This window comes from Meriones unguiculatus, chromosome 7 (assembly GCF_030254825.1).
Source record: "Meriones unguiculatus strain TT.TT164.6M chromosome 7, Bangor_MerUng_6.1, whole genome shotgun sequence".
NCBI lineage: Eukaryota > Metazoa > Chordata > Mammalia > Rodentia > Muridae > Meriones > Meriones unguiculatus.
The window spans coordinates 37,159,831-37,172,564 of record NC_083355.1 but is presented as its reverse complement, the minus strand read 5'-3'; the positions used below and the strand labels follow the sequence as shown (position 1 = coordinate 37,172,564).

At 43.1% G+C, this 12,734-nt stretch overlaps 1 protein-coding gene across 3 annotated transcripts in view; it reads left to right on the top strand.

The window, feature by feature from the left end:
* The first annotated feature begins 841 nt into the window (after positions 1–841).
* Ap2b1 (adaptor related protein complex 2 subunit beta 1) overlaps positions 842–12,734 on the top strand; it is a 108,012-nt gene continuing 96,119 nt past the window's right edge. For 2 of the 3 annotated variants that reach the window (XM_021649020.2, XM_021649017.2), the window contains exons 1-2: positions 842–997; positions 5,895–5,954. In XM_021649020.2, the coding sequence (XP_021504695.1) occupies positions 5,918–5,954 (37 nt within the window). In that variant the 5' untranslated portion in view covers positions 842–997; positions 5,895–5,917. Of the gene's footprint in view, positions 998–1,061; positions 1,218–5,894; positions 5,955–12,734 lie in introns of those variants that run through there. The other variant, XM_021649018.2, reaches the window with a different exon arrangement.

Here is a 12,734-nt window from a genome sequence, read left to right as displayed (position 1 = left end):
TCAATTCCCAAGACCTACCTGGCAGCGTACAACTAACTGTATGTAACTCCAGCTCCAGGGGATCCAACACCCTCTCACAGGCATACATGCAAGCAAAACACCAACGCACACATAAAAATAAAATGAAAAAGAAAAAATTGGGTCTCTATCAATTCCTGAGATATGGTAGCCGTTGGTAAATATTTGTTCAGTAGTAGAGTGAAAGAAGCCTGTGCAGAGGAACCTCCAAGCCTTAGAGTCAAAGGTGTATGGATAAGTTCAAAACACTTTGGAAGTAGAAGCAAGAGGGGCCCCAGTTCCAGGCTAGCTTGAGCTATATAGCCTGAGGCTGTTTGTTTTCTCTTCTTTTTGAAGCTGGACATGGTAGCCAATCACCTGTAGTAAGTACCAGTTTAGTTTCCTAAAGAAATTTGTATGCCTTAGGTGTTTTAGCTACCTTATACCACAGCCATAGTGGATGTAGGTGTTCGAATTCAGATCTGAATGCTTCCTAGCCTCTTTGAGTTGCTGTTTCCTAGTGCCGCTGCCCGTGTATAGTCCTAGTTTCTATCACCCCTTACAGGCTTTTGAACCTTACAGGCAAATTAGCTGAGGTTTGTGTTTTAAGAAAAACAGGATATCTCACACAGGTTCCGTAAAAAATTCTTGTTTACGGAAATAATCCCGAGAATATCCACTTAACACATCTTTTGAGAAAGCCACTGCGGGTCCCTTGGTCTTTCGGCAACTAGCTACCCCGACCCAAAGAAAGGGAAACCTTCCCGTTGCCGAGGCGACAGAGCTACAGCCTGGCTGTTTGGTTCTCCCGCGCACCCGGATGACGACACGCGGCGAGATTCTCTTACGCTAAAGCTTCCGGCCCACCATCTTTGTCCCTGGCAAATTAGGTTTTGCGCAGTGGTTTAGATCTAGAGAGAATCGTGACGGGCAGGGAACCATTACACCACCACCCCGGCTGTGCTCTCCGGCTGCCGCCGCCACCCCGCCCTTGCCTCCGGTGAGTTCAAGGCGGCTGGCTTTGGGGTGTGTCCCTGGCTGACCGGGCTGGTTGTGAGAGGGGAACCCCAAGCCGGGTCGCAAGCTCGGGAGGAAAGGAGATCCGAGGAGCGTGACGGTTAAGGATGGAGGGAGTCCTCGGGTGTGACCGTTGTGAGGGAAAAGCTGGAGAAAGTGCCTCCTCGGTGGTGGGCTGGGGCTGCGCTGGGGTGTAGCAGCCGGTAGGTAGATAGTCGGGGGCTTTGGAGCGAAGCAAGGTTTCGAAGACCGGCTTGGGGGAGGGCTGAGGCCAGGGGTGTGGCCGCTAGAGGCTGGAGGCCGAGTGAGAGCCACTCGGCTTTCCCGTTTGGCATCTGTTCATGGAGAAGCCCGTATCCAGCACGCCAAGGGAGAAAGGATTCCCCCAACGGTTTGGTCATTGAAACCTCTCTTTGTCGCCCGTATTTGGGGTTTAGAGGCGTCTCTCCTTACTTGGTGAAAACTGAATAGATCTCCAGGGGTTTGACCTAGGGAAGTGGGTAAGGAGAAAAGGGGACTAAATGTACTTCGAGGAAGGAAGGAAAAGCCTGCATAATTGACCCCCTGTGTGAAGGGGGAAGCCAATGACAGAAAATCTTAGACTGGAATTGGTTATTGTTGTTGTTGTTATTTTCCCTTTCTTCCCTGGGGTTATAAGGAGCGGTCTAGGTTAGGCAAGACTGTAAATTCTACTAGAAGTGAAAAAACTGGAATTTACTGCGGTTTATTCTTTGAATTCACAGGGTGTGTTAGCTTTCTAAGCAGCCCTCTATTTAGGGGAAGGCTCTTACTAAACTCAGGCTGTTTAGTTATGAAGCAGTGTGAGTGTGTCATGGATGCTTCGTTTTTGTTTTTTTTTTTTTTAAGGGAGAGTGTGTTTTAATGCCCAAATGCTTTTGCAACCATTGTGCTTTAAAAGACAGAGAACACACCTTAATAGCAGAAAGGCAAGTTGGCTAAGAAAGGTGGTCTCCGCGAGGAACAATTTTAGTTGTTAATTGTTTTCCTTCTGTAGTTCTACTGCTTAGCCTTAGGGTGCACTTACAAAGTAATAATAGAAAGCGGCAGGTGAGGTAGATGCAGCTCACTGGTAACACATTCCAGCGATGACTAAGTGAGGCGCAACATGAGAACTGCTCGCAGGTGTCTTGCAGGGCAAACTCCCTGAGAAATAAAGGCAAACAGGCTCCCTAAGGTAAAACTAATCTAAAGCAACCATTCTGACGAATTACAACTTACAGACGCTCCCTTGGATCCTTCTGTAAAAGGTCATTATTTTAGTCTTAAGGCACACGTTTGAACCATGTTACACAAGGAGTATTGAGAGGACATCATCCTCTTTCCTCCCAGGCTTAAGTTCCCCAAAATGTCTTGGCATTTCAGAACAGGTGGGTGTAAAACTGTTGGGCTTCTTTATGGGTAACACTATATTGATGAGTTAACTTGTGGCTCTTTAAATAGAAACTGGAGGTGGATTTACCTTTTAAATGTTTTATTTCTGATAAGATCATTAATCTGAAGCTGCTCTTGTCCTTGTGTTACGAACATTTGGCCAGAAATGGTCTTTACACATCTCACCCCTGTAAGCAAAGGTTCCTGGAAGGAGTCTTCTGCTTTACAGCTTACTGAACTTTAGCTGGTTACTGACTTTTATGTGCAAAGAAGGGCACAGTGGCCTTGCCAATGCTAATGTTAGCTGCCATTTCCCAGAGAACCACCTGAAATTAAGACCTTATTAATTTTTTTTTTTCTGAGCTTAATCTACCCAACCTATTAGTCTGGTTTTGCTGTTGAGTTTCTCTTTTGGGGAATTGGAGGAAGGGAAGGATGGAAGGAGAGAAAGGACTTTGATAACCTATATTTGGCAGAAACTAGGTTATGTTAGTCTAGGTATGTAACCTTGTTCAGGGAACCCTGTGAAAGGCTGTGAAATCACAATGTGGGCCAGGGCAAGCACAAGTGATTATGTGCTTTGCCTGGTGGCTGCTTTGTTCTTTAACAGTGCCTCAGGCCACTCCAAAGTCAGCCAGTGACTTTCCAGGTTTGATGTTGTATAAGGTTGTATGAGTTCAAATTCCATTCTGGCTTGCTTATTTCTAAGGATTTCCTGGAAAACCAACATTTACCCCCGTAGGATTTTGAGTTTTGAAGCACTAGGCAAGTTATATTTTTCCATCTCCATTCTGTCTATTTTTCTGTGGCTTCTAATATAGGCATCAGTTTTCACACCCTCTATTTGGAGAATTTGGTGTGTCTTTCCGGAGGTGTGTCTATCTATTTGGGTGTATTTTATTAAAAATATGTATATATAATTATTTTGAATTGAAAGTAACAGTGACATTAAGGTTCTGTCACTACCACCTCTTCTCATGTTTAAATACTTAATATTCATATAAGTGTTTAAATCGAGTCCACCCCCTATTCCTTTCTTTCTGCTTTTTTGCTTTTGTTTAGAGTATATTCATTTTTTCCTTGCAGTTTTTTCCTTTAAGGCAAGGATAGACTTGATACCATGTTTCTTTACCTGTATGATGGCGATTATTTCATCATAGTTGTTTACCATGATGTCAATTAAGTGAGTGATGTATTTACCTGCTTAGTTTTCTTCTTCCTCTCCTCCCCCTTTTGATGATGGAGAGGTCTTATGTCTGCTAGGTGAGCAATCTACCACTGAGCTATATCCCTGAACTAAAATGGTACTGAGGTTGAGCACAGGGTTTCTCTCTACCCCTGAGCCCTTTTTGATTTGTTTTATTTTGTGTCTGGGTATTTTGACTGCATGTAAGTATGTATGCCACTTGTGTATTCAGTGCCCTCAATGGCCAGAAGAGAGCATTTGATCCCCTGGAACTGGAGTCATAGATGGTTATGAGTTCAAGGAAGGGAACCCTGATCTTCTGGAAGAACAGCCAGAGCTCTTAACTGCTGAGCCTTATTTTATTTTTGAAACAGTCTCATTAAAGTTTCCAGACCTACCTTAGCCTCCCAAGTAGCTGGTTCTATCTCTTTACCACTTTTTGTTAGAGCAGAGATTCTTGGTTTAGGATCGATGTTGCAGGCTTCTTTTTATTGTTATTATTTTATGTGTATGGGTGTTATGTCAGTGTATATGTCAGTGTACCCCCGTGTGTGCTTTGTGCCCAAGGAGGCCAGAAGAGGGTGTCTGGTCTCCTGGAACTAGAGCTATAGACAGTGATGAGTCTCCATGGTGGGTTCTGGGAACTGAATCATACAAATCATGAAATGTATAGGCTGCCTTAAGGTGGCTGAAGAGATTATGTTGAGAATTCCTGTTAGAATTTCATGTTATTTGGGTATGGCGGCACATATAATTGCAGCACTAACAAAGCAGAAATAGGAGGGTCACAGGAGTAAGAAGTCAGCCCGGTCTTTATAGCAGGTTTCAAGCCTGTCAGAACTAGATAGTGAAGACCCTATCTCAAGAAAATGATAAGAAAACAAACAAACAAAAACAACAATTTTATATGCATGTACAGGTAGTTATGAGAGCTTTAGAGAACAGAATGCTGTTGTGCACTTTTCTCAAGTAACTGAGTGAAAAACTCAAAAGATCAAGCTGGCCTTGAATTCAAAGATCCACCTCTCTGTTTATGTGAAGAATTGGTAGGCAGGTTGTGGGGCACACATCTGTGATCCCAGCACCTGGGAAGTAGAGACAGGTGGAGCGGGATTAAAAGTCATGTTCAGCTACACAGTAAGTTTGAGACCATCTTGGGCCACGTAAAACCTGTCTTAAGAAACCAAAACAAACTCTGCGTGGTGTGTTTGTAAACCCAGTGCTCTGGGCAGAGGCAGGAGGAGAGGACAAATCAAAGGCCAACCACTTTATGTAAAGAATTCCAACCTCTCCAGGGCTGTACAGGGAGATGCTGTTTCAAAAAGCACAGGTATCTCAGTGGTTAAGAGCACTTGCTCCTCTTGCATAGGACCCAGTTTTAATTCCTGGCACTTGAAACCATCTGTAACTCTAGCTTCAGGGATTCAACTCCTTCTTCTGGCCTTCTTGGGCCAGACAAGGGGCACACACATACATACATACATATAAGAAAATAATAAAAAAAATTTAAAAACAAAAAAATTCCCTCGCTTTTCTACTTTTTATTTAATTTAGTCTGTGAGTGGATTGATTATAGCCTTCTCTGATTTTTTTTCTTTTTGCTAGAAAGACATGAAAACATTAATGCAAACCTCTATGTGACAAATGCCAAAAACAATTTCTGTATTCTACATGGTGTTCATGGTTCCTAGTTCTTTCATTTCTTTCCTTTTGTTTTTGAGACAGGGTCTTGTGTACTCCGGACTCATCTCAGAAGAGGGCACCAGATCTTATTATAGATGGTTGTGAGCCACCATGTGGTTGCTGGGAATTGAACTCAGGACCTCTGGAAGAGCAAACAGTGCTCTTAACCTCTGAGCCATCTCTCCAGCCCCGTTGAGGGTTGAGGAAGACCTTGAACTCTTGGTCTTTCTGCCTCTCCCCCAGGTGCTGGGAGTAGGGCAGGGTTCTTATTTTTCCTGAGAGCAGTACCTAATAGGTTGGCAGAACTGTTTTCACCTTTAAGCTTGGCAGCTTTGAAACACATGTTTTGAATGACTCCACGATGAGGCAGGGAAGTCACCAGATTTTCCTGATTAGAAAGTTACCGAGAAGCCGGGCACAGAGGCGCCAACCCTGCCCAGCCAAGGTGCAGTTTTTATTTCCTATGCTGCTTGAACTACAAATGCTGGTGGTAATAGGAAGAAAGTACTCATTTTGTTAAAAATCAGACATTCTCCAATATCCATGTTCTTAAAATTAGTCACATGCCTTGTTGGAGACATGTAACTTGGGGTAACAGTATTCTTTACTCTTACTGTAGGTACACGCTGAAGATCCAGAATCATGACTGACTCCAAGTACTTCACAACCAATAAGAAGGGTAAGTAGGAGAGCCTTGTCAAATCTTCAGATTGTTCAGTTCAGTTGCTGGGTTGGACCCCCCAGGTAGAATGTTCTGACTCTTTAACACATGCGTTTGCAGTCTCATTGGGAATCTGAAGCTTCTGCAAATAGTGATATTTGAATAAGTTATTAAAGTGTAGGGGATTTTGTGTGCTTGCTTTCCAAGCCTGAGGGTCTAATCTAGGGCCTTCCACAAAGTAGCACTAGGGTGGGTGCTCTGCCATTGAGCTACACCTCTGGTCTTGACTTTATTTCTTGAATTGCCTTTGTGGTCAGTAATCTAATACTGGGTTTTACCCCTGCATGTGGGCCTATTAACTAAGGCTTCTTCTTGGAAAATCTAACTTCCCGTCTTGTCTCCAGATGGCTCATTTCTGGAGGTTTGGACGGCCCTTCCATCAGAGCTGTCTGTTTACCTTGAAATGTTCTCTAGTGTGTTTGTACTGTGCACACTTTGCTTAGCATGTTAACACCAGTGGAGTTATTGGTTATGTACCCCAGTTTCCACTAAGTCAGAGTAGGTGCAGAGGGTTCCTAAAATTCAGTCTTGATCTCTAAATAACATTATTCAACCAGGCAGTGGTAGCACACGCCTTTAATCCCAGCACCTGGCGGCAGAGGCGGTAGATCTCTGAATTTGACAGCCAGGACTATAAAGAGAGACTTTGTCTTGAAAAAACAAAAATAAGTAACATCTTTCACTGAAAGCAACCAGAACTCTTTGGGCAATTACTGATTCTGGGGATGTGTCAAGTTGTAGGTGAGTGTCTTCTAAATAAGGAAATGTTTAGAAAATGATGGGAAATCATGGCTCCCACACCTTTAAGGGGTTTTCAGTGGCCAAATTTGGATAATTTAAGCAACAAAAATGGTGATCAAAGTAATGGATTATAGCCCATAGAATATAATGAATACATGTATGATTATATTTAGTATAAGTCAGAGTTCAGGTAAGGGTCGTATGATGCTAAAATTAGCAAGTGGGAAGTTTGACGAGGAACAGGGTATTGGCAGGATTCCAAAGTTTTTCCACAAATTAGTAACTACAGAGATGAAGAATACTAGTTGTTTAGTGTCAAAATCTGACATTCGGGACTGGAGAGATGGCTCAGTGCTGCACCTGTTCATGCACAAGCCCTGGGGTCAGTAGCTCACAGGTTCCAGGGAATCTTGTGTCCTCTTCTGATCTCCGTGGATGCTAGGCAAAGCATTCACAGACACGCGCGTGCACAAATCTAAGCAACAACAAAAATAATGACATTTAGAACCTTAACCATATTAGTCATTGCTACCATCACTAACAAGTTGTCAAAAGAACACCATTTGCCTTTGGTGTGGTGTTCTAAGAGGTCAGCTTACCAGAAATTCATAACCTTATTGCAGTGCAGAAAACCCATGGTGAACTGGAGCTGCTTCTAATAAGGGCCCTGTACTTAAAACATCTTAGCATAACCCAGCCCTTGGGAGGCAGAGGCAGGTGGGTTGCTGTGAGTTCAGAGCCATCATGATCTACATAGTTTCAGGCCAGCCAGGACTATACAGTGAGACTCTATCTTAAATACAAAAATATTTTCATAAAAATAGCTTTAGAGTAATGGCTAAACAGACATTACAATAAATGTAGTGCATATTCTTAAGCCGAATGCTGCCTCAGAGGTGGGAACGGCATGGAGTGTTGAGCAAGTCTGTTTGGATTAGATGATGATGGTGGTATGTTGATAATTTAATATTAACACTTTTATTAAAATAAGGAAAGTTCCTTATCCTTAGAAAACACAAGTTATATATTCAAGGCTGAAGAGGCATTATGTTTGCAACTTTAAATGGTGTAAGAAAAAAGTTTCTCTGTGTAAAGAATTATAAATAATGTGACAAAATCATAACTGGGGGATAAATACAGTTTGAAGATTGATTTTTTTTTTTAATTTAAGTGTGTGTGTGTGTGTGTGTGTGTGTGTGTGTGTGTGGTATTTGCAAGTGCATTGAAAGCCCATGGTGTGATGTTAGGGTAATCTTCCTTTAAAAAATTGTTTATTGTTATTTTATTTAATGTGTATGGATAGCTTACCTGTTGTGTGTGTGTGCACCACATGCATGTCTGGTGCCTATGGAGGCCTGGAGAGGACAATCAGATTCCCTGGGAAGTAGAGTTAAAGCTGGTTGTGAGATGCCATGTCAGTACTGGAATCAAATTCAGGTCCTCTGGGAGAGCAACCAGTAGTCCTAACCTCTGAGTCACCTCTCCAGCCTCTGTTCTCATCTTTCCTATCTAGAATCTGTTTTATTTACTGTTGAGTTAGAGTCTTACCATAGCCAGGTTGTCCTAGATCTTGTGATGTACCCCAAGCCTAGACTACTCTCTCCTGACATCCTCTCAAGTACTGGGATTATGAACATACATTGCCATACCGGGCTGAATATTGAGATTTCGAAAGCTCTACAGATTTTTTATGTGTGGCCAATACAGAGAACCTCTTAGCTGCTGACAGTGCTTGGTAGAAGGAGTGGACTTGTGGAAGGAGTGGAGTTGGGTAATAAAATGTGTGCATGCAAGATACTTTGGTTCTCCTAGTGCCTATCTTTAGATCCATTCAGTTTCTTCTCTGTCTTTATCATTTAGGTCTCACAGTAACCACTGGCCTGCTGGCCTGGTAACACATGCCTAGAATCTCTGTACTTAGGAGGCTGAGGCAGGAAGCTTGTGAGGCTAGATTGGGCTACATAGCAAGATACTGTCTCAGAAATCAAACAGGACCACTGAAATGGCTCATCCAGTAAAGGTGCTTGCTGAATAAGGCTGGCAACCCGAGTTTGATCTCTAAAGAAGGAAGGAGAGAACCAATTCCACAAAGTTGTCCTCAGTCCTCCATACACTTCCTAGGGCACTCTCGCCCACATAGATCTCTCACACACAGTAATAAAAACCCCACAGAGAGAGCCATTAACTCCTTGTTACTGTTTGAGCTAACTACCAAATCATTTGCATATGTGATTACTCTTTGACCAGTATATTGTCTATAATGGCATAGAAAGGCTTTTGTTGTTTGAGACAGGGATGTAGCTCTAGCTGTCCTGGAACTCACTCTGTAGACCAGGCTGGTTTTGAGCTCACAGAGATTTGCCTACCTTTACCTCCTGAGTGCTAGGATTAAGGGAGTGCACCACCATACCTGGCCCCCTTTTTATTTATTTATTTATTTTTTATTTTTTAAGGTTTTAAAAATTCACCTAATTCATCAGACTTTTTCTTGTAAAGGGCACAAATGACATTTTATAAAAGTTTGGAATGTACAAATTGAATCCCTGCTAGATAATATCATGTTTTTCAAAATTGGATAGACTATGTTCCTTTCGCTTCCTGTGACGCCTACCAGAACCGCCTTTGGAGCAGATTCTTTAAATTTATGCTTGGTTCTGGAATAATTTCAGTTACATCCTGTTTCAATTCTGCAGCTCCTGCTGCTGCTCACAGTTCAGACTCTCTGAATCCCTGCTGTTTGCCCTTCACTGTTCCAGAACTAAATGATGGGAGCCCTGAGAGCCACCTTTGACAGCACACGGCTCAGTAAAGAGAATGACTCTTTAAAAGGCCTAGCCTTTCTGCCGGTGTTATTTTTGTAGCTGTCAATTAAATGGAATAGATTTTTAGAACAATTTGCCTGCCTGTTGGGGATTGATATTGATGAAATAAGCTTTTTCTGTGCTCCATTTTTTATGTCTCTTGTCAGTATATTTCCTGTCAGGGGCTTCAGGGAGACCACATATTGTGCTGACTGGTGGATGACGTCTAGGTAAAATGAACATTGAGAACAGTCTAGAAGGTAGTAGACAGGAGGCAGTATTTGCAGTCATGTTTGAAGATATAGATGGGAAAGGTGGGTGAAGTGGTACACACCTGTGATTCCAGCACTCGGAACTCAGAGGCAGGATTACCTATTTGATAAGAGATCAGCTTAGCTTACATTGGGAATTCCAGGTCAGCCAGGGTTACATAGCAAGACCCCATTGCAAACAAAACAAACAACGGCAAAAGGTGGGGCTGTCTATAGAAGGGAGAAATGGGAGTAGCCCTGAGTGTGACGGTACAGGGTAGCCTTCTTTTTATCCCCCCTCCTCTGTCTGATGAGGGTTATTGCCTTTTCTCATGAAAATGGTGGTGTGGGATAGCCCTCCTTCCATTCTCCCTCTCCTTTGTTCGACTAGGACCATTGCCATTTTCTTTTGTCCCCTGTGTTCTGAAAGCAGGTGGGGCTAGAGATAGGGCCTTAAAATAGTGGTGACAATCTTTGACACTTTTTGAGTAGTCTTTCAAAAGTGGGCCTTTAGAAATGACCCTAGTTTGTATCATCTTAAGCTTCATTTTTTCCTCCTCTGGTTTTCTGAGACAGGATCTCAGGTAGCCCTACATGGCCTGAACTTATTAAGCAGACCACAGTGGCCTTGAACTTGTGGAACTCTGCCTTCCTGCCTTTGCCTCCTGAATGCTAGGATTACAGACATGTGCTTCTATGCTGGGCCACATTGACTTTCATTGAATTGATTAGGCTGAGACCTTACAGCCCACTAACTTATTAAAGTATTCTCCAGGGTACTGATTTTTGTAATATTTATTTTTTTATTTAGTGTGTGCGCGCATGTGCATGTGTGCCATAGCACATGAGGAAGTCAGAGGACAACTTTCAGAAGTTGCTTCTCTCCACCATGTAGGTTCTGAAACACCTTTAACATTTAGCCATCTTACCAGCCCATATATATTTATTGAGAATAAATATCTGTAATGTATCTTGTTCACATCCAACACCCACTTCCCCCTCCAATTCTCCCTAACATGTCCCCTTCCCAACTTCATGGCCTTAATTAATTAATTCATCCGCTGAATCTAATTAGTGGTGCCCTCATACCCATGAGTAAGGGGCCATCTAGTAGAGCATGGACAATCTGCCAGTGGCCACATGCCCAAAGAAAAATTGTTCTCTCTCTTCCAGCTTCCATTACCTACCAGTAGCCACCAAACTAGGGTGCCAGCCTTGTGAATCTGCCCCATCCATGCTTTAATGTTGACTGCCTTGTTATTGAGCACATGACCCTAGGTGCTGTGAGTTAATGAAGGCAGTGGCCATCTCATGTAAGAAACAGCATTTCACAGCCCTCCTCCCCACCCTCCAGCTCATACACCGTTTCCACTACCCGTTTTTCTGAGCTGTTTTCTGAGACATGGAGCAGGTGAGGTGGTTTCTATACGTGCTCTAGTTAGGACTGAGGACTCAGTCACTCATTCTCAGCACTCTGAATAATTTGACTGTCTGCATTAACCAGTACCTAATTCGAACAAGCTTTTCTGACCCAGGTTGAGAACAATGCTGATCTCTGAGTATAAGTGTAAATATGAGGAAGGCAGCTGGACAACATGCTCAGTCAGCAGGGTAACAGGGATAGATTGTCCACTAGGGCCATGGGCTTTTGACCATGTTTCCAGTACTGTTAGTTACTTTTCCATTGCTATGACAACATAACATGACAAGGCAGCTTATAGAAGGAAGGATTTCTTTGGAGCTTACATTCCAGAGGGATAGGAGTCTATCACCATCGTATGTTATGGTGCATCATATTTTGTAAACACTCCAACACCTCCTGATTGGCTTAATAAAGAGCTGGATGGCCAATAGCTGAGGCAGGAGGGAATAGGTGGGACATCTGGGCAGAGAGGGAAACCCTGGGAAAGAATCTGAGGCATGGGAGACTCAACCAGATAAGAAGGAAAAAGCAGGTGCTGGTACTTAGGAGCAGTAACGAGGAGCAGTAACAACGAGGCCCATGGTGGAAGGTAGCGTGATATAAATGGGTTCCTTTAAGTGCTGACAGCTAGCTGGGAACAAGCCTAAGCCTTGAAGGGCGCATTTTCATAATTAATAAAAAGTCTCTGTGTCATATTTGGGAGCTGGCAGTCCAAAGAAGGTCCCATTAATAATCATGGCGTGCAGGCAGGCAGGTGTGGCACTGGTGCAGCAATTGAGAGTTCACATCCAGATCCACAAACAGGAAGCAGAGAGGGAACAGTGGGGATGGTGTTTTTGAAACCTCAAAGCCCTCTTTGAGTGACACACTTCTGCCATCAAAGACCATATGCCCTAATCCTTCCCGAACAGTTCTACCAACTGGGGACCAAGTATTCAAACATGTGAGTCTATGGGGACATTTTCATTCAAACCACCACATGAATGCTAAGCATGAATGCCCTCCTGTGAATGGACTTCAAATCCTATTAGACAGTGGACTATTACCCCATACCAGCCATGCTACTATAGCACTAGACTGACTTCTTTTTTTATTTAACTGTGGTTGTATATTAGGATCACTTATGAACTAAGAGCTCTTGGCAGTTCAGTTCATTTGGGCCACACTAGAGTCACAGCGTTGATACTTTTGAACATCTCTTAGTCCAGTGAGACAGCTCAGTAGGGAAAAGTGCTTACTCTTCAAGCCTGACCAAATGGGTTCTATCCCCAGAACCCACATAGAAAAGTTGAATATGGTGTCGTGTGCATCAGTAATCCCTTTATTCCTACTTCAGCATGGAAGATGGATACAGGAGAATCATGCAGAGTACACATAGCACAGCCCCAGAAACAAGACTGCCTTAACAAAGTGGAAGGGGAGACCTGGCGCCCAAAAGTTGTCCTTTAAAAAATTATTATTTTTATGTGTGTGAGTGTTTTCTGTATGGATATATATATGCCTGGTGCCTGCAGAGCCAAGA